Source organism: Acomys minous (genome assembly GCF_964271855.1).
Source record: "Acomys minous genome assembly, chromosome: 3".
Classification (NCBI taxonomy): domain Eukaryota; kingdom Metazoa; phylum Chordata; class Mammalia; order Rodentia; family Muridae; genus Acomys; species Acomys minous.
This window is the reverse complement of record NC_140485.1, coordinates 71,581,404-71,601,079: the sequence shown is the minus strand read 5'-3', so window position 1 is coordinate 71,601,079 and position 19,676 is coordinate 71,581,404. Positions and strand designations below refer to the sequence as shown.

Sequence of the window (19,676 nt, the reverse complement as noted above, 5' to 3'; positions counted from 1 at the left end):
AATCCCAGCTTCAAAATCACCAGCTGGTCCTGTCCTGCATGCAGCTAGCCTTGAGTTTGAATCCCAGCTTCAACAGTTAGCAGCTCAGTGACCTTCAGCAAGGTCACTTCTCCACTCCCCCACACCCCCCCACACCCCCCCACACCCCCCCCCCCCGCGCGCCTTTCTTTCTTCCTCTGTAAAACAGGCCAAAGAGATCGGCAGCTTGAAGCCCTTAGTTGCCATCCCTGGCAGAAAGCAAGTGCCAATGTGATTTAATAAATTGTAGCTCATACCCTTCTGCTGTTGGAAGTCAGAAAACGAAACCGGCAGTTTCAGATAGAGCAATCTCCAGACACTACTTGTGGAAAAGGGTTAAATAGACCTCTATACTGCCATTTATCTAAACTAAGAGGTGCTTTAGCAAAATTGAGCGTTACAAATGCTTTATGGTGGTAGAGTTTTTGGCAGGTGACTGCCCAGCTGTGAGCGCTCTGGGGGGCGCGGCCCTGGCTTCCGCATCCTTCCCTCCCTAGAGCCCTCAGGGAGGACCCACAGCTGGGAGGAGGAGGAAAGAGCCCCGGGATCCCCTTGCCCCTCCCCCTGCACCCAGTGAGTAATGACATCGCGGGGAGGGGGAGGAGAGAGAGGGGCAGGCTCGACGAGGCCATGTGATGCTGGGCGCCAGCGAGCCGCCGCCGAGCTGCCTCCTTCCTCCTCGGATCGCGGGCTGTCATGGCGACCCCCAACAACCTGACCCCCACCAACTGCAGCTGGTGGCCCATCTCCGCGCTGGAGAGCGATGCAGCCAAGCCGGTGGAGGCCCCCGACGCACCGGAGGCAGCCAGCCCCGCCCATTGGCCCAAGGAGAGCCTGGTTCTGTATCACTGGACCCAGTCCTTCAGCTCGCAGAAGGTAGAGCGGGCACCGGGTGCGGAGAGGAGGCTGGGAGGGGACCGGCCAGAAGGACAGATAGCATGGGGTTTCCCGGAGGGAACTGCCTTGTCTGCCTGGCCGCAGAGCCCAGCCCCAATTCCAGGAGCATCTCCTTAGGCCTCGTTCCCTCCTGGGGACACCTGAACAGAGAGACAAAGGCCAGGGACAGACCGGCCCTGCCGGCAAGCGGCCTGATGGGGCTGAGCTGAGGAAACCTCACTTTGGGCCCGTCTCGACCCCATCCGCTGCCCCAGACATGGTGAGCCCGCAGAGCACAGCTCCCAGGCCCTGGTTCTGGCTGGGGTCTTCTTCATTCTGGGGTTTGGAAAGCCTGTCGCCAGCCGTCACCCTTTCTCTAGAGCTGAGAAGGAAGGAGTTAACCCATCCCCTCAGACAGCTGGCTTGTCCATCAGATCTGTGTTTTGGTCTTAAAGGTACAGACTGGCTCTCGCCCCTTAGACCACTCCCCTACTTTCTGGGGGTAAAGGCAGGTCACTGGGGCTCCTGCTTTGTGGTAGTGAGACTAAATACCGTGCCCCAATACCCAGCTGCTTCTAAGGGACTCAGTCTCCTATCCTGGGTGCTGTTTGCAGCCTGTGGGTTCAGCACCATGGCCAGAGCCCAGAGCTGTTCCCAGACTACTAGAGCTTTTCTCGCCAGTTTACATTTGGGGGCGGGGTAGGGGGGTGGGAGTTGTTGCTGGAGATAAACGCTTTGGAAACCAAAGACTTAGCTTTGTGTTTTGGTCCAGACTCAGTTTTATAACCTGGAAGATAGGATAGTGACAGAGGTAATAATAGGAACTTCGGACCCCTCAGTAGAGTTGCTGGAGGGACTGTTTAAGGGTGACACAACAGTATTACAGGCTGGCTCTTCTCACACCCCACTCACTATGCCTTGAAATCACTTCATGATCCTGGATAAGACACAGCCTGCTGGGGGTTCTGTCCCAGATGGCTTTTGTTCCAGAGGCTAATCTTGGTGATACCGAGAAGGTTGGGCCACCCATCAGGGTTTGGTCACCCAGTTTAGAGTCCTTGAGTCTGAGGCCAGGCAGAGCCCAGCAGGAGAGCCATCTCCTTCACTGGCCAGCTATGAAGCTTTGGATACCCCTGTTTGCCTCTCCAAAGGCTAAGTGCTTCTGATCTGTACAGTGGGGCGAACACCGTCACTTCCACAGGGAGCTACTGTGAAGATGAAGTGAATTGTGAACAGTGTTGATGTTGGTGTCTGGTGAGGGACGGAGGCTCTGCTGACAGGGGTGTGAGGGTTCCTGAAAGTGTTAGGGGAAGCCACGGAGACCACCTCGGTGGAAGAGCTTGTGCTTAACACGAATGGGGCTCTGGGCTCAAGTCCCAACATTAAGGGAAAAAAAACTGCTAAAAAAAAGAAGAGTCAGATTTTGCCAAGGTCACTCTGAGGCCTGTCCACGCTTTCTGCATGTGCCTACCAAGCACATATTTGCTTTCTGAGCATGTCTCAAATTGTACAAGGTACTGTGGATTTGGAGATAGGTCAGACTGACTTCCAGATCCCAGAACTTTCCCAATCCAGATCTCCAGGCAGCAGGCCTCAGTGAGTGGGACACAATGTGGGGCAGGTGGAGGCATCCCCTGCTGTCCCTCAAGAACCTCTCCTGCTCTATCCCCAGGAAAGACTCACCATTGAGTCCGAGCACAAGGCCTGGGTGGGCTGGAGTTAGGGAAGGGACCTCTCACAGCAGCACTGCTTTAGGCTACATGTCTTCCAAGCTAGCCTAGGCGTCCTCCTGCCTCCTCCACCAGGGCAGACACACAGCAGCCTGCAAGCCGCACACGGGAAGAGCATGGGCTTGGCGACCATATGGCTTGGCCCATCTCCTCTTGGCTGCTCACCCTCTGAGTGACTCTGGGCAAGTCACTTCACCTGGCTGTGACTCAACATCCTCACCTGCAAACAGGGCCTTATCTCTGGCCCCTGCAGATTTCCTTGTTGCGGGGAGGAGGGGGACAGGCAGAAATTTCCAGAATACAGGTGTGTGTGTTAAGAGCCTGGTGCGCAGTAGGAACTCAGCTGGCGCATTCATCTTCCTCTTTGGCTCCGAGGCCATGCTTACAGCAGACTCTCCCCACAGGTGCCTCTGGGAAGCATGTCCTTTGTGGTATCTGAGCTGTTACTTGCAGAAATGGCCTATCTCAGAGAGTGATCAACACTCCCTTGAGCACTGGGCACTGTAGTAGACCCCAAGGGCAGCAAGACCATGTAGGAGCCTAAAGCCTAGACTCTGGGCCCGGACAGCTGGGCTTCCCCTGTCTAGCAGTAATGCACATATTACTTTGCCTCTTCTGTCTCATTTATGCATTTGGTAAACTGGGCATAAAAGTCACTGAAAGGAGGCAGAACATGGACTTCTGGGCATCACCTAGGAAGTACATGGCATGTGCCAAGGACTCCGTGATCAATGACTGCCATGTAGACACCAGTTGCAACGTGAGCCAGATTCAATCCTTGTCCCCCTCAGCCACATAGCCCTGTGGGTGTCATCACCCCTGTAGGTTTCGCTTTGTTTGGTACTTTTTTTTGTGGCAACCATGGCAACTCCATCTGACGGTGTGAGGGCTGAATGGTGTCATGCGTGGTCACACATGGAGCACCTGTATTACACAGCTGCACACTGACAGGGAATGGTCAGGCACCATCGTGGGTGGTGGTTGAAGGCCATGGGGTTTAGAAGAAGATGTGACTGCATCCTGGGAATGTGAGCATGGCTCCTAAGGAAGTTCCTTCTCCAGTTTCCTCTACCTCCCAGGGAAGGAGGGAAGCTGAGACGGGCAAAAATCAGAAAGTCAGAGGACCACAGCTCCACTAACTGGATATATCCATGGCCCTGTCTGGACCTCAGTTCCCTCAATAGGAAACTATATAAGCTACAAGCTGCCAGGACCTGTCCTTTCTCATACGGAAAGAAAGCCTTTCCTAACCCAGTGGCCTCTGCCTTACACACACACACACACACACACACACACACACACACACACACACACACACTTACTTACACCCCACTCCCCTTTGTCTGCTAATCTTTTAAAGAACTAAACTACTTGCAACGGTTACCGGACTTCTTTCCTCTTGCAAAGTTTGACTATTGGCAGTGCTAGGGTATTTGTAGGCACTGGCACCACATCCCCAAGTATCTGTAGGGAGTATGTGATTACGTTCACGTAAGGCTGTCAGTGCAGCACCTGGACCAGCAGAAGGATATAAGAGAATGACCTGGTGATGATCTTGCTATTTCTATGAGAATGAATCTCAGGCCAGCCTGGCCCGCTGCCACATGCCTGATTCAAGGTTCCTCTGTCCCATCTTCTTGGGCCCTGTCCTGGCTGTATCCATGAGGAGCCCTAGCCCAGTCTTCAGCCCCCAAAGTTAAGCTTTAGGTCTGGTCCTGCCAGGGACAAGTCCTCCTGACGCCATGCAAGAACTTGAAGGGCAACTGGTTACCTTGCCTTTCAAACTCCTGGGCATTTCCTGCAAGCCTGCCTTGCTCAGGCACCCACAGTAGCTCCGTAGTCCCCTCCAGGAGAGACCCAGAGTCCTCCCACGGGCCCCAAGGGCTCTAACCTGATTGGGAGTCAGGACAAATCCCAGAAAGCCCACAGATCTTTCTCAGCACGCTGTTTTCAGTCGAACAATGTGCCTTGATTGGGTTATCAGAGCAGAAAGAGGACCAGTCACTTTCAAGGTCAGCAGTGGAACTATTTTGAATACCGCTGCCGTGTGCGATGACCTGTCTTTCTGCACTGGCCCGCTATCTAACACAAGCTGGCGGCAGGTCGTGTTCAAGTCCCAGTGAATACACACATACTCTGAGTGACTGCAACAACTGTGAAGCCACGCCCACACCAGACTTTATTGCCCACATCCTTGAAGAAAAGGATAGCAGCCAGGCAGCTTCTGTCACTAAAGGGATCTGTCGTTTCCCGTCCCGGTTCACGGACTCCCCGTATTTATTTGCACATGCCCGCCCCCACCCCACCAGAATCTGGGGGTCCTCATTAAGCCACAGTGCACAACCCTTCTTGTACTCCAGTCCTCCTGGGCCTCACCCACCCATCCTGGCGTCTGGGTGCTTCAGGCATAGCCCCGTAGCTCTGCTTTGTGCCTCTGCTGTGGCGGTTCTTGCTCTGGAACTCCCTGCCCAGGTCCTCCCGTGGACCACTCCATCACCTTGTTAGAGTTGTGCTGAAGTGTTACATCCTCATAGGCCTGCCTGATGATAAGCCTTCCTGGTAGAAGCTGCCCTTGTCCCTCTGACACCCTGATACCTGTGACCCTGCTCTGTTGTCTTAACATTTTACCTTCATCTGTCCTGCTACAGCATCAGGGTCTGCTGTGTTCCCCGCACACAGCTTCCAGCACTCAGAACAAGGCCTGGCTTGTAGATTCTCAGGGAACAAGTACTGAAAAGTGGTGTATTCATAAGCCATTGGTGTTTGATAAACCAGGTGTAGGGACACATACTAGCAAACCCAGCACTAGGAAGATAAAGGCCTGACAGTGAGAGTTCATGGTCATTCTTGGCTATATAGGGAGATAGAGGTCAGCCTGAGCTAGAGACCTTGCCTTAAAAAAAAAAGTACCTTGCCTAAAAATAAAAAACAATTTTTAAAAACAGTATTTGCTTCAATAAACTGGCAGCTGTCCATAAAGAACTTTACTTGGGGAGGGGACATTGGAAGAATAGATAAGGCTCAGAGATTTTAAGTGACTTTTACAAAGTCACACAGCAACTACATTACTGGGTAGAAAAGCTGACAACCGTTGCATTGTGTGCCACCCCAACAAAGCGACGGAAAAACTTTCCAGGCACCCACAGAGGACGTAGAGCCCCCCAAGAGATGGTCACACAGAGTGTGGTGACCCCCTGGGTCTGGCCAAATCTCCAGGAGACTGAGTGGCAGATGGCTGTGGCGGCTGTGTGCCCTTCCCCTGGGCCTGGCTTCCTCTCCGGGTTCGCTCCCCTGCAGGATGGCGCACAGCTCTGGCCTTCAGCTCCGTTAAAGGTGAAAGCCTCCTCGGCCATCTGCCAGGGTGACCTGAGGCAGCTCCGTGCAGGGCTACTGTGTCTCTAAAGATAGTACCTCCCCAGGCAGAAGCCTCTACCTGACTCCCTCAAGGGAGTCTCAGGGCACAGCCCAGAGTGTGGCTTCTGGGGAAAGGTGCCCTGACAGGATAGAAGGGAAAGAGCAAAGGTCTGGTTTGGTCTTCTTTCTAGCCACTAGGAAGTCCCAGGTTAACCTGGAGTCCCTCCCCTCAGAGCCAGAGGCCACTGAGATAACACAGGAATAAGAAACATGGTTTTGTCTTGCCCAGCTCCACCTCAAAGCATAGGGTCTTCTCCAGGGTACACCCCTCCCTACCTCACCCCCACCACCATGGGCTCACATGTGCACATCTACACATACCCTGCCCGTGAACACACACACACACACTCTACAGGGCTGAGTAGACACACTTCCTTTACACTCCTGCAAGCACAGTGTACACATGCAAACACAGTTGCCCACTCATACCTGCCCACTCACACACCTAGAGAAAAACAGATGCTGCCCCAGGCTGCTCACTCTACATGGGTTCTTCCTGGCTCTGGCAGCACCGAACACCCCTCCCACTATCTCAGAGGGTGGGAGAGATGGAAGGAGGGAAGAAGGAAGAAAGAAGCTGGAAAGGGGGCCCAGAAAGGCTCAATGACAGCTGAAGCCATATAGCAGAGCCAGAAAGATGAGCTGGGACCCTGTGTCTAGCCTAGGGGTTCCATCTACACCATGGCCACCCCTTATAGAACTAGCTTTTAGCCAAGGAGCACTCAAGCATCAGTGTTGGAAGTTCAAAGGTGAACTACCTCTCCTTTTGCAAAGCCACCAAACAGAAGGAAAGACGTTCACAATATCTTTGAGTGTGGGTCATGAAGGGCTCCAGGACACCAAGTGAGTGTGCAGTCTGTGTGTGTGTGTGTGTGTGTGTGTGTGTGTGTGTGTGTGTGTGTGTGTGTGTGTCCATGTTATGACCATGGATTAACTCCCTGTGCTGGGACTCTGTCCACACCACTCCATCTCAACCTCACACCAACCTTACAACAGAAATAAACCGTTTATCGCACCAGGGGTCAGAGTGGTCAAGTGGCTCTTCAAATCACACAGCAAACATACCAAGTCTCTCTGTCTCCCAAACTCGGTGCCTTAGTTTTCTACTGCTGTGATAAAAATAAAACTGACCAAAAGCAACTTAGGGAAGAAAGGGTTTATTTCTGCTTACAACTCCAAGGTAGCAGTCCATCACTGAGGGAAGCAGAGGCAGGAGCAAAAACAAGGCAGGAGCTTTGAGGCAAGCACAGAGGCAGAGGCCATGGAGGGGTGCTGCTTACTGGCTTGCTCACCCTGCTTTCTTGTACATCCAGGACCATCTGCCCAGAGATATCACTGTCCTCAGTGACCTGGGCCCTCCCACATCAGTCAAGAAAGTGTGCTACAGACGTGCCTACAGTTGGATCTTACAGAGGCATCCTCTCGTTTTCTCGATTGAGAGTCCTCCTTCCCAAATGACTCTAGTCTGTGTCTCCCAAACCTGAAATCTTAGTTTTCTATTGCTGTGATTAAAAAACAAGAGACTAGCCAGAATACCTGCTCTAACCCATGTAGCTAACACAATTGTCCCTACTATGTGCTTTGGTCCTCCCACAGCCCTCGGAGGGAACACAGTGGGACTCCCTACATCAGGAGGCTCCCAGAAGTAAGGGGACTTTTTTGTTTGGTTTGGTTTGGTTTGTTTTTCGAGACAGGGTTTCTCTGTGTTAGCCTTGGCTGTCCTAGACTCACTTTGTAGACCAGGCTGGCCTGGAACTCACAGTGATCCGCCCGCCTCTGCCTCCTGAGTGCTGGGATTAAAGGCGTGCGCCACCTGCCCGGCTAGTAAGGGGACTTTTAAAGCCATCTTCTGGGTTGGAAAAGACACAGCAAGCCTGTAATTCTAACACCAGATCCCCTTTTCTGATACTAACCTGGAACCTCAGAGGGGGGTTGTAGGCTCTGTTTCTTAACAATTAAACTTTATTATACAACCAACTAGCTTACACAAGAGGGAAAAAAGGTTAAAGGGAAAAAAGAGTGAACCTTCCGGTATCCGTTCCATGGGACGGGTCCCTAGGTGTCTCTGGCCTTCGTTCTGGTCCAGCCTGTTCACTGATCCACGTACACTCAAGCCCGGTCTGAACCTGCTGCTGCTCTCTCCTCTCTGCCTGTCTGTGTCCCATTGAGGGTCCATTAGAAAAACAACAGTCCAGGTGGAGTCCCCAGGTCTGCTTCCTGAATTCCAGGCCCAGGATGGCTCCACCCAGTCTATCTCAGGGCATCCATGGGGGTGTCCAAGGGGAAAGCCCACCAAGACTGCTTTCACCTGTGACAAAGCTTACAGTCTTTCCCACAGGTGTTGGGATGCTCAGCCTAGGACTTGCCATGTGTAGTGAGGGCAGACACAAATGCTCAAGAATGACCTCTACCTCTTTTGGGGGTGGGAGGGCAGTCTTGGAGTAGATTGCCACTACCCCTTTTCCAGGGATCTAGGATGAGACTATCCTCCCTCCTGAGTCTTCCTCCACATGTGAGGGCTACAAGAGCTTTAGGGCATCTCCCAAGCTCCCAAACCCAGCCTTGGTCAGGAGTGTGTCCAGCCTCATTGACCCCCTAGAGACATAAGGGAAGGCTCGGGAGAGGCAAGCCCCAGGAACTCTTAGAGGAAACTGGCCCTGGTCTGGATGGAGCCATTGCTTCCTATTATAAGCTGGCTGCTAAGCTGTTGTCTGATGTGGGGCATGGTGCCTACCCTCTCTTGGCTTTTGGCTGCCCCCACCCCCACCCCTGTTATGCCCACCTCTGGTTGCTGCTGCCAGAATCCAACCAGGCAATCAAGATGGGAAGGTATTTGGAGCAACTCGGGACTGCACGGCCACGGCCACATTATCTTCTACCTCACTTTGTCCCCCAAATCATTTGTGGCACTTAGCTCTCGGTTATGACAGCCCTTGGAATTTCTGAGTTTCCTGGCCAGATCCACCCCTGGAGTCTGAACTGAGTGTCTGCACTGTGGTAACAATAAGCGCAAACTGAGCACCCTCTGTGTGCCAGACACGGACTTGGAACTATCAATACTTTCATTTGGCCCTGGGGGTTTTGGGCAACTTGCCCACACCTCACAGATGGGACCCCAGCCCAACATGTTAGCCCCTCAGCCACCAGGCAGCGCTGCCCTGTGTTCCAGCCCTCAAAGCACAGTCCCCTGGCCATAGCTCCCGCCCCCACCCAAGTGGCCAAGAATGGTCTGCAAGCAAGTGTCCCCTCTTGTGTGTGACCTCTGACCTCCCTTCCTGCACGCCTCCCCCACCCGGGCAGAGTGTCCCCTGTGTCCACCCGCCTTCCCCCCGCTCTGACCCTGGCACCTGCAGGTGCGGCTGGTGATCGCAGAGAAGGGCCTGGCCTGTGAAGAGAGGGATGTGAGCCTGCCACAGAGCGAGCACAAGGAACCGTGGTTCATGCGGCTCAACCTGGGTGAGGAGGTGCCGGTCATAATCCACAGAGACAACATTATCAGTGACTACGACCAGATCATTGACTACGTGGAACGCACCTTCACAGGAGGTATGCTGTGCACCCCTAGGTGTGGGCCAGTTCACAGGAGGTATGCTGTGCACCCCTAGGTGTGGGCCGGTTCACAGGAGGTATGCTGTGCACCCCTAGGTGTGCGCCAGCTCACAGGAGGTATGCTGTGCACCCTTAGGTGTGGGCCGGTTCACAGGAGGTATGCTGTGCACCCTTAGGTGTGGGCCGGGCACGCGACAGGGATCCCATGGGTTCGGACAGCATCTTTAAATCTAAGCAAGCCCTAAACAGGACTCAGTGTTCCACCAAAGAAACCACAGGGCTACCACCGGGGCTCAGATGCCTCTGGAGCCACACACCTCTCCCTGGCACCCCAGGGAAAGACATGGCCCAGATGACCCAGATCAATTGGAGTATAGCCCCGCCCCCTTCTCCAGGACCTCACTCAAGTTCAGCCCTGGCCCTCAGGATTCCTTCAGGCTTCTATAGACAGGATCAAAATGTCTCAGGGCCCAGTACCCTACAACCCTATAAGCATAGTCAGGACCAGACTCCCAGGAACCCCACTGGTGTGCTCTCAGGCAGGCAACTTGGAACCCTGGAGACACAAGACCCCCTAGAACTCCCCTCCCTTTGGCCTCTGAAGGCTCGGTGCTTGCCGCCTGTGGCAGAAGTTCAGACAGCTGAGACTGTGGGCTCAGGGCCCAGGGCCCAGGGCTTGTACTATTTTTAAGAACAAGAATGCGCAAGTAGGATACGGTTGCACATAGTTGTAATTTAAGCACTTAGGAGGTGGAGGCTGGAGCATCAGGAGTTCAAGGCCAGACTCAGTTAAATAGCCCAATTTGAGCCCTCATCTCAATTTAAGAATATATATATATATATATACACACACACACACACACACACACACACACACACACACACACACATATATATATACACACACATACATACATACATATATACACACATATATAAAACCCCACTATGTAGCTTACTCTATCTGACCTAGAACTCACTATGCAGACCAGGCTGGCCTAGAACTCACAAAGATCCTCCTTACTCCACCTCTGGGGTACTGGCTCTAAAGGCATATGCCACCATACCCCATCTCAAAACAACTTTTTAAAAAAAAATATAAAGTTTCTGGGTATGGAAGCACATGCTTATGCCCTGTACTTCCAGTACGTTAGAGGCAGAGGCAGGAGAATCTCCAGTTTGAGAATAGGCTGGGCTGCAAACTGAGTGAGATACCAGCCCAAACAAAGAAGTATAAATATGAATCATTTTCCAAGCCAAGGAGGCTTAAGTTCTAAGCGCCCAGCTCTTCAGCCCATGGAGAGCAGGCAACATTGGACATACACCTCCACTTGGCTACCATCTGGCATCATGAAGGCCCCATGGGGACAGCTTAGTGAAGCTCAGAGTAGCCAGGGCTACTGGGTCACCAGGATTCCTAACTGCCAGTGGCTGAGTCCCGGAAGGATTGGTCTGGGACCCCTGGACATGACATTAGGGGCCCTGGGTTCCTAGGGGTGGGTATCTAGGTGGGGCCAGACATAGACCCGGCTCCAGCCCTTGGTGGTATCCACAGAGCATGTGGTGGCCTTGATGCCTGAGGCAGGCAGCCCACAACACGCCCGAGTGCTGCAGTACCGGGAGCTGCTGGATGCTCTGCCCATGGACGCCTACACGCACGGCTGCATCCTGCATCCTGAGCTCACCACGGATTCCATGATCCCCAAGTACGCCACGGCCGAGATCCGCAGTGAGTCCTGCCCCCCATGGAGCCCTCCACTCCCCCTTCCAGTCCTTCTTTCCTTATGGAAGGTCTTCCCTCTCTCCCCATTTGTCTTTCCTCCCGTGCACCCCACACCCCCATCCCGCCACCCCAATCAGATAAGTGCACGGATGCCTGTCCAACAGTAGCTCTGCACATCTGTGAGACTTGCTGGGGAGTTCCAGCTGCAGATACCTGAGGTCAAGCGCCCTGGGGAAGGGCCCTACCTAGGCAGCCAAGAACGCTGAGTGGCATCAGGGTTGAGGTTTCTACGGGAGGCTGCCCAGGCATGGCAAGACACCCAGTAGGTCTCTGTTTTCTGATCCAGGGTCATCTTTGTACTCTCCTAACTGTCATCCTGCCCACAGTCAGTGGATGAAAGTTAGATCCAGCCAGATGGCCAAAAAGTAGTTTATTCGTGGAGCTTTGGGTCTAGGTTCTACTGTGGCATTTGGTGGTCCTCTAGACAGAAGAGCCATGACCATGTCTAACAGGTCCTAGATGCTCAGTGTGTGCTGGCCTCCTATCCATCCCCGTCTTCCTCCTGTCCCACTGATGTGCAAAGGTGTGGGGGGGGGGCGACTCAGGTTGTGGAGCTCAGGCCTAACTTGTAGAATCCTCTGAGGAAGACTCAGGAGCTATGTCTGTGCCGCTGTTCCCACTCGGTCAGCCTCACCCTCGATGCGGCTGCCAACAGATAAGCACAGCTTGTGCCATCCCAGGGTCACCTGGGAGCAAAGACAAGGTCACATGCTGATGGTGCAAGACCAAGGAAACATGGACAGCCAGGAGTTGGGGGTGGAGCCACTTTGTACCAAACGCCGAGAAGGCTCATGCCTTGAGCATTATCCCAAGGTCGCGCTTGAACTCATGCACCAAGAAGTGCATACAAAGCTGTGTGCCAGGTGAGGTGGTGCACGCCTTTAGTCCCAGCACTTGGGAGTCAGAGGCAAGTGGATCTCTGTGAGTTCAAGGCCAGCCTGGACTACAAAGTGCGTCCAGGACAGCCAGGGCTACACAGAGAATCCCTGTCTTGGGGGAAGGGATGGTGAGGGTATCCACCACAGCAGAATGAGAAATATCCCTGGAAACAGTCTTGGTGTCCACAAGCTAGAGACCAAGCAAATTCATTTTGGAGCTGTTGAAAAATACTAGGCACATAGAATGTTCTCAGAGATACACTAATGAGTGATGGAAAGAGGACCAAGCATTTAACGTGCCTCCTGCTCTAGCAAGTACTGAAGAATGCTTCTGGGCTCTCAGTACAAGGGATGTTTCTGGAAAAGTGTACAAGAAACTTCAGTAGCTTGTACTCCAGGGAACAGAGCTCAGAGTCTGAGGATAGAAAGGCAATTATGGTTTTGCTTCGTTTTGGGGGTCTGCGAGACAGTCTCACATAGCCCAGTCTGGCCTTGAACTCACTATGTATCTGAGGTAGGCCTTGAACTCCTGATCCTTCTGCCTCCAAATCCTGGGAACACAGATGTGTTGGTCACCACATCTGACTAGGGAGATTTTATTTTTATTACACATCTTTTACTTTTGTTACGTTTTTTAAAAATTACATATTTATTCACTTTACATCCCTCTCACAGCCCCCTCCCTCCTCTCCTCCCAGTCCTATCTTCTTCCCCTTTCCCCCCTCCATTTCTCCTCAGAAAAGGGGAGACCCCACCCCCACCAACCCACCCTGGCACATCGAGTCGCATCAGAACTAAGCGCACCCTCTTCCACTGAGGCCTCATAAGGCAGCCCAGTTAGGGGAAAGTGATGCACAGACAACAGAGTCCATATTAGACAGGCCCCACTCTACTTGCTAGGGAACTCTCATGAAGACCAAGCTGCCCATCAGCTACATACCTGTAGGGGACCTAGAGCCAGCCCGTGCATGCTCTTTGGTTGGTAGCTCAGTCTCTGTGAGCCCCCATGGTCCTCGGTTAGTTGATTCTGTTCATCTTCCTATGGACCTTGTCCTCTCCAGGTCCCTCTATCCTTCCTCCATCTCTTCCACAGGACTCACCCAGCTCTGCCTAATGTTTGGCTGTGGGGTCTCTGCTTCTGTTTTAATCTACTGCTGGGCGGAGCTTTCCAGAGGACAGTGATGGTAGGCTCCTGTCTGCAAGCATAACAGAGTATCATTAATAGTGTCAGGGGTTGGCTCTCTCCCACGGATGGGGTGGATCTGAAATTGGGCCAGACATTGTTTGGCCCTTCCCTCAATCTCTGCTCCATCTTTATCCCTGCACACCTTGTAGGCATGGGGAAATTTTGTGTTGAAGGTTTTGTGGGTGGGTTGGTTTCTCTCACCTTCTACTGGAAGTCCTGTTTGGCTATAGGAAGTGGTCACTTCAGTCTCCATATCCCTTGTTACTAGGAGTCTCAGCTAGAGTCACCCCCATATCTTCCCAGGAGCCTCCCTGTCACAGGTCCCCAGCTTGTCCCAGAGATGACACCGCCACCACCCCCGACCCCTGTGCGTGGGTTTCCTTTCTCTCTCCCAGCCCTCTCACCTCCCACCCCTGTTCTCCCCTTACCTGATCCCCATCGCAGTCCCTTTCCCACCCAGTTTTTAAAAAAGATTTATTTATTTATTATGTGTACAGCGTTTTGCCTGCATGTACACCTGTACAACAGAATGGGGCATCAGATCTCATTATAGATGGTTGTGAGCCACCGTTTGGTTGCTGGGAATTGAACTCAGGACCTTTGGAAGATCAGCCAGTGCTCTTAACCTCTGAGGCATCTCTCCAGCCCATTTCTTGAGTTCTTTATATATTTTGAATATTAGCCATCCGTCAGATATAGGGTTGGTGAAGATCTTTCCCCAATCTGTAGGCTGCCGTTTTGTTTTATTGATAGTGTCCTTTGCCTTACAGAAGCTTTTCAGTTTCACGAAGTCCTATTTAATTATGTAAGCTTTTATTTTTTTTTTAAATTTCTATTTAATGTGCATTGGTATTTGTCCTGCATCTATGTTTGCGTGATGGAACCAGATTCACTGGAACTGGAGTTACAATTGTGAGCCGCCATGTGGGTGCTGGGAATTGAACCTGGGTCCTTTGGAAGAGCAGCTGGTGCTCTTAACTGCTGAGGCATCTCTCCAGCCCCTATGTATGTTTTTAATGTCTATGTAACCTATACACAAATCAATTAGTTAAACTTAAAAAAAAATCTAGTTCCAATATCAGAGTCAGGACAATACAGAGGTCCCAGGGTCACAGAATCCTAGGACCTGGGATTATGACAACATCAAAGAACAAGTGGGCACATCTGTGGAGGATCACATTAGGTTGTGGGGTAGGACAGGTGCAGGGTGTGCAGAGCCGAAGAGAGCACAGTGGGGCAGAGTGGAGCACGGGGCAGCAGCAGAGTCTGGTGTGGATTTGAGGAGCAGGCCTGGAGGAGGGGGGAGGAACGATGGGCCTTGACATGGGCAGCTCTGTGGTTTCCAAAGACAGAGCCCCTGGAAGAGGGGGCATGAAACCTTGGCTGTCATTTAAGTTACTGGTGACCTGGCCAGGCTGGGCTGTGGGCACTGCCCTAGTCCTGTCCTGATCCATCTCATGGGATCTGGAAGGCAGCAAGGTTCAGAGTGGGGCCCAGTTTTCACCCCTCTGAGGGAGCAGAGATAATTTGAGGATCCTACAGGGAGTGGGGAAAGGGGGACCTCACAGGGTGAAGATCATCAAAGCCAGTTTACAGGGACTATGAAAGTAGTCTAAGGTCTTCCCCATACAGTAGAGACTGTCACAAGGGCAGCCATGGGGAGAGAGAGAGAGAGAGAGAGAGAGAGAGAGAGAGAGAGAGAGAGAGAGAGAGAGATCGACCAGGACCAGCCTGGTCTATACAGCAAGTTCTAGGCCTGTTGGGCTGCATGGCAAACCCTGTGAAACTCACTCAAGTAGGAGGTACAGGTGGGCACTGAGCGATGAAGGTCAGGATGGGGATTGCAAATGTGGTGAGTGCTGGAGGGAGAACCTCCAGGGCCTGGTTTGAGGTGAGGGGCTCTGGAGACATCCCAGGGTTCTGGGAAGGTGAACAGCCCTGGGTTTCAGGTTCTACACATTTCCAGCATCATCTCCTCCTCCTCCTCCTCCTCCTCCTCCTCCTCCTCCTCCTCCTCCTCCTCCTCCTCCTCCAGGCTTCAGTCTCCCCTACAGCAAGGTTTATTGGCCCCATGTGCTCCAGGCTGGTGGTCCTCTCCGGGTTGTGTGGGAAGGAGAGGCCCTAGAGAGCAGGGAGACAAGAGTTTTGCTATTCTGTCCCAGGACATTTAGCCAACGCCACCACAGACCTCATGAAACTGGACCATGAGGAGGAACCACAGCTCTCTGAGCCCTACCTTTCCAAACAGAAGAAGCTTATGGTGAGTGTCCTGTCCGCACCCCTTCCCTCCCTCCCTCCCTCCCTCCCTCCCTCCCACAGGCAGGGACAACTGGGAGAAACCAGCTCTAAATGGAGGATCAGCAGATGCTTTGACTGGAAAAAGCACTGGCTTGCTCTTCCAGTCATGTCTCCTCCACCATATCCTGGCTGTTTGGCCATGGAATGCCACGGCTACTCCCAGCCTCTAGTTTGGAAGCAGAGCCTGAACACAGGTGCTTGCATCAGACGGTATGGAGAGAGTGCTCCAAGGACATGGTGAGGAAGGGAAAGGGATGTAGCTGAGCCTCCTCTGGCCCCACAGAAAGCTCTGGAATGTAGAAGGTTCCGCACACTTGGCCATGCTTTAATACCCTGTATCAATCAGCCATTGGCTACAGACTGCCTGGTGGGGTGGGGGGTGGGGGGTTCATCTTCCATCTGCTTCTGAGCAGCAAGACGGCTCCTCCCAAGCAGGCAGCCATCCTCTGAGAAAAAAACAATGGCTCCAGCCCCATACCAGGGAATGTGGGCAAAGTGGCCAAGCTCACTGGACTGGCTCAGTCCCAGAAGAGGGTGCACTGCAGTGGTGGGCCATGCCATACACCGGACGGGGTATATGTGTTGGGGGTGTTAGGCAGCGCTCCTCCATCTCTGGATATCAGGAGTCCCAGGAGACCAGCTCATGCTTGGGCATCTGCCTGTCCCGCCCTTAGGCCAAGATCCTGGAGCACGATGATGTGAGCTACCTGAAGAAGATCCTTGGGGAGCTGGCTATGGTGCTGGACCAGATCGAAGCAGAGCTGGAGAAGAGGAAACTGGAGAACGAGGGTGGGTGCCATACTAAAGGGTTCAGCCCACTTGCTTACCTCACCTTACCCGCTCTGCCAATCCACAGCTCTGCTCCCCCCCCCCCAACGCCCAGAGATCGCAGAGCCCTCCCAGCTGGTTAGGACCAGGAACTGGGGCTTCAGGCGGACTTAGGTTCTGGGGCTGCAGTGGCCTTGCCAAGTCCCGCCCTCAGTCTCTCATTCACAGAGCAGGGAGAATGACAGAATCGTTGGGACACTGTATGACACAAGACGTTCAGAGTACTCAGGGTGGCAGCGCATGGCACGCGTCTGTCTACTCCCATGGGTGGAATGGATGATGTGGTGACTGTTAGCACCCATTGTCTCACCTGGCCCCGCAAGGGGGATGTCTTGGGGCTCCAACGGCTGCTGACACAGCAGCTTCATGCCCACCATACCCCTTTGTAGCATCTCTGGCCTGGGGTCCCCTCCACATTTGGCCCCATTAGCCAGTAGCCCGGGCTTGCTCTGAACTCCTTTTGTAATGAAGAATGGCCTTAAACTTCTGATCCTCCTGCTTCCCCCCCCCCCTCAAATGCTGGGATTCCAGGAATGGTCTGCCATACCCGGTTTACTCAAGCCAGGGGCTCAAACCAAGGGCCTAGTGCGTGCACCAACTGAGCTATGCCCTCAGCCCCTTCCATGTTAAACTAATGGCCCATGAGGCCCCTTGACTAGACAGCAAAGGATCTATGGATGTGAAGGAGCCTGTCACTTCTGTAGGAGGACACTGTTCCGGGCAGAGGAGACTGCCAACGCATAGGCCCTAGGGTGAGATCGGGCTTGGCATGAGGATCTGCAAGATCAGTGTGGTGGGTAAGAGTCAAGGGGAAAGCAGACTCTGCGGCCCGGAAGGAAGGGAGGAGAGGGACAGGCCACACAGTAAGGCCACAAGGTTCTGCTGCGGCCATGACGCATCAGTTTTGACAGAATCCCACGGAGATCTTAACAGGATCCCTCTGTGTGCTGCAGTGCTGAGAGGAGGCTTAAGGCGGCAGAAGCTGGGGCAAGGTGGGGGGCATTAAGAAACATTGTGCAGAAGAGAGGGGCTGTTTTGGCTGGCACGGCTTAAGAAGAGACACGAGTCTGGCTGTATTCTGAAGAGAAAGCTAATCAGGCATACCAGTAGACTGACTGGGGGGGACAGTGGATAAAAGAGTTGGTGGTGGCACAGATGCCCAGAGGCCCTGGGGGTGGAGAGACACTACTGCATTGAGGCTTTAGGAACAACAATCCAGAGTTCCCTGCTGGGATGTGGAGTGACACTAGGTGGCGCTATCAACCAGGCAGCTAGGTATGTAGGTCTCTCAGTCTACAGTTCTGGGTGATGATGCAGCGCGGAATCACTCTGGAGGCAGAGGCAGGAGGATCACAAGTTTGAGACCGGTTTTTGGATATAGATTCTATTTTGAAAATTAAAAAAAAAAGAGAGAGAGAAAAGGGGGGAAGGCAGGGCAGGAGGATGAGAAACTCAAGGTTATCCTCACTATATAGTGAGTCAGAGGCCAGCCTGGGCTACATCAGACCTTGCCTAAAAAAAAAAAAAAAAAAAAAAAAAAAAAAAGACAAGCCAGGGCTTCTGGGAAGTGAGTGCCAGGTGTCCTCTCCCTCTCCAGGGCAGAAGTGTGAGCTGTGGCTCTGTGGCTGTGCCTTCACCCTGGCGGATGTACTCCTGGGAGCCACCCTGCACCGCCTCAAGTTCCTGGGACTGTCCAAGAAATACTGGGAAGATGGCAGCCGGCCCAACCTGCAGTCGTTCTTTGAGAGAGTCCAGAGACGCTTTGCCTTCCGGAAAGTCCTGGGGGACATCCACACCACCTTGCTGTCAGCTGTTATTCCCAATGCGTTCCGACTGGTCAAGCGGAAACCGCCATCGTTCTTTGGGGCATCCTTCCTCATGGGCTCCTTGGGTGGGATGGGTTACTTTGCCTACTGGTACCTCAAGAAAAAATACATCTAGAGCCGGGCTGGGGCCTGGCGTATGACTGGCGGTGTCTCTGTGCTGTGTGCTTCCCACATCCCTCTCTCAGTAACTCACTGTCCCATGAGCACTGGACAGAACTTCCTGCCCCCTCTTCCTAGTAATTCTATTGTCAGTGTGACAACATTCCATAGTTTAGAAGTAGACATTGTCAACGCCGTGAACTGCGGCCATGGCTCTCCCAGAGGACACAGAAAGAAAGCAAGAGAAAGGCAACCCGAATGTCTTTTCTTCTGATTCAAGGACTCAAGACGTTACTGTGGGGACTGGTTAGGATCTGAGGTGAGTCCCTGGACGTTCCACTCAGCGGGGCCCAGGTTCTGGGAGGTGCTGGGGGCTCAGAGGGCCTGACCCCAGCCTCCCCTTCCCTCTTGGCAGAGACCTCTTCTATAGGACAAAGCCAACATGGAGACTCAACTCATCTAACTAGTACCTCTGTCTGGGACTGCAGAGCCAGGGTCCCTGTGGGAGGCCTCTGAAGATCCAAAGGGGTCTCATTCTTCTCCTGGACATGGACTGAGTGAGACAGCACGGGCTCAAGCCAAGCAGTGGCACCCCAAAGCCCATCCATGGCTGGGACCAACTAACTCCATGGGCACACCCTTCACCCCCTTCCTCACTGGCCAGCTGATGAGGTTTGATACTTACCTGGAAATCCCCGAAGGCAGCAGCCATCCACCGCCCCTACCTTGAGTTGAGTTCCCACCCTTTAAGGTAGGAGGACTTCCAGCAAAAGCCATGTTGACCTTCCCTCCCAAGGTCAGTCAGCTCAAGCACAGGGGTGCATCCCTCATGACCTCCACCTCTGAAGGTCAGTCTCAGCTCATGAGCAGGGGTGCATCCCTCATGAACTCCACCTCCTAAGGTCAGTCAGCTCATTTGCAGGGGTGCATCCCTCATGACCTCCACCTCTGAAGGTCATCTCAGCTCATTTGCAGGGGTGCATCCCTCATGACCTCCACCTTTCCATTTCCCAGAAACTCATACTGCATGCAGTGGGGGGTCTCTCCTCCACACTGCCCCCCACCCCGGGTCTCACTTTCCTGTGCCTTCTGCATGTTGGGAAAGGGTCTGGGTGTCACTGCCGCTCGTGCTTAGAGTCCCCAATAAAGCATCCAGGAGGAGCAACTGCTTTTCATTTCTAACCCGTGTCT

General features: G+C 53.2%; 2 protein-coding genes across 3 annotated transcripts in view; one reads left to right on the top strand and one right to left on the bottom strand.

The window, feature by feature from the left end:
* Positions 1-588: 588 nt before the first annotated feature.
* GDAP1L1 (ganglioside induced differentiation associated protein 1 like 1) lies at positions 589-19,667 on the top strand. 2 transcript variants are annotated; one of them, XR_014778102.1, is made up of 7 exons: positions 589-894; positions 9,392-9,584; positions 11,143-11,316; positions 15,597-15,694; positions 16,407-16,521; positions 18,158-18,804; positions 18,901-19,667. XR_014778102.1 is itself a non-coding variant. In XM_084776204.1 (6 exons), exons 1-6 carry the CDS (start codon positions 715-717, stop codon positions 18,499-18,501), a joined length of 1,104 nt encoding a protein of 367 aa, XP_084632330.1. In that variant the 5' UTR covers positions 589-714; the 3' UTR covers positions 18,502-19,667. The 2 variants fall into 2 exon arrangements, 1 of the variants encoding a protein (XP_084632330.1); XM_084776204.1 differs by having other exon boundaries at positions 18,158-19,667.
* Positions 13,014-19,676, bottom strand: part of FITM2 (fat storage inducing transmembrane protein 2) — a 22,997-nt gene continuing 16,334 nt past the window's right edge. The window contains exon 3 of the mRNA XM_084776207.1: positions 13,014-13,444. Within this exon, the coding sequence (XP_084632333.1) occupies positions 13,397-13,444 (48 nt within the window). The 3' untranslated portion in view covers positions 13,014-13,396. The remainder of the gene's footprint in view (positions 13,445-19,676) is intronic.

Excerpts from the sequence above, each read along its gene's own strand:
- GDAP1L1 (XM_084776204.1), top strand. The coding sequence starts at position 715 with ATGGCGACCCCCAACAACCTGACCCCCACCAACTGCAGCTGGTGGCCC. Across the intron at positions 11,317-15,596 it reads CGCCACGGCCGAGATCCGCA|GACATTTAGCCAACGCCACC; the intron begins GTGAGTCCTGCC and ends ATTCTGTCCCAG. Across the intron at positions 16,522-18,157 it reads GAGGAAACTGGAGAACGAGG|GGCAGAAGTGTGAGCTGTGG; the intron begins GTGGGTGCCATA and ends CTCCCTCTCCAG.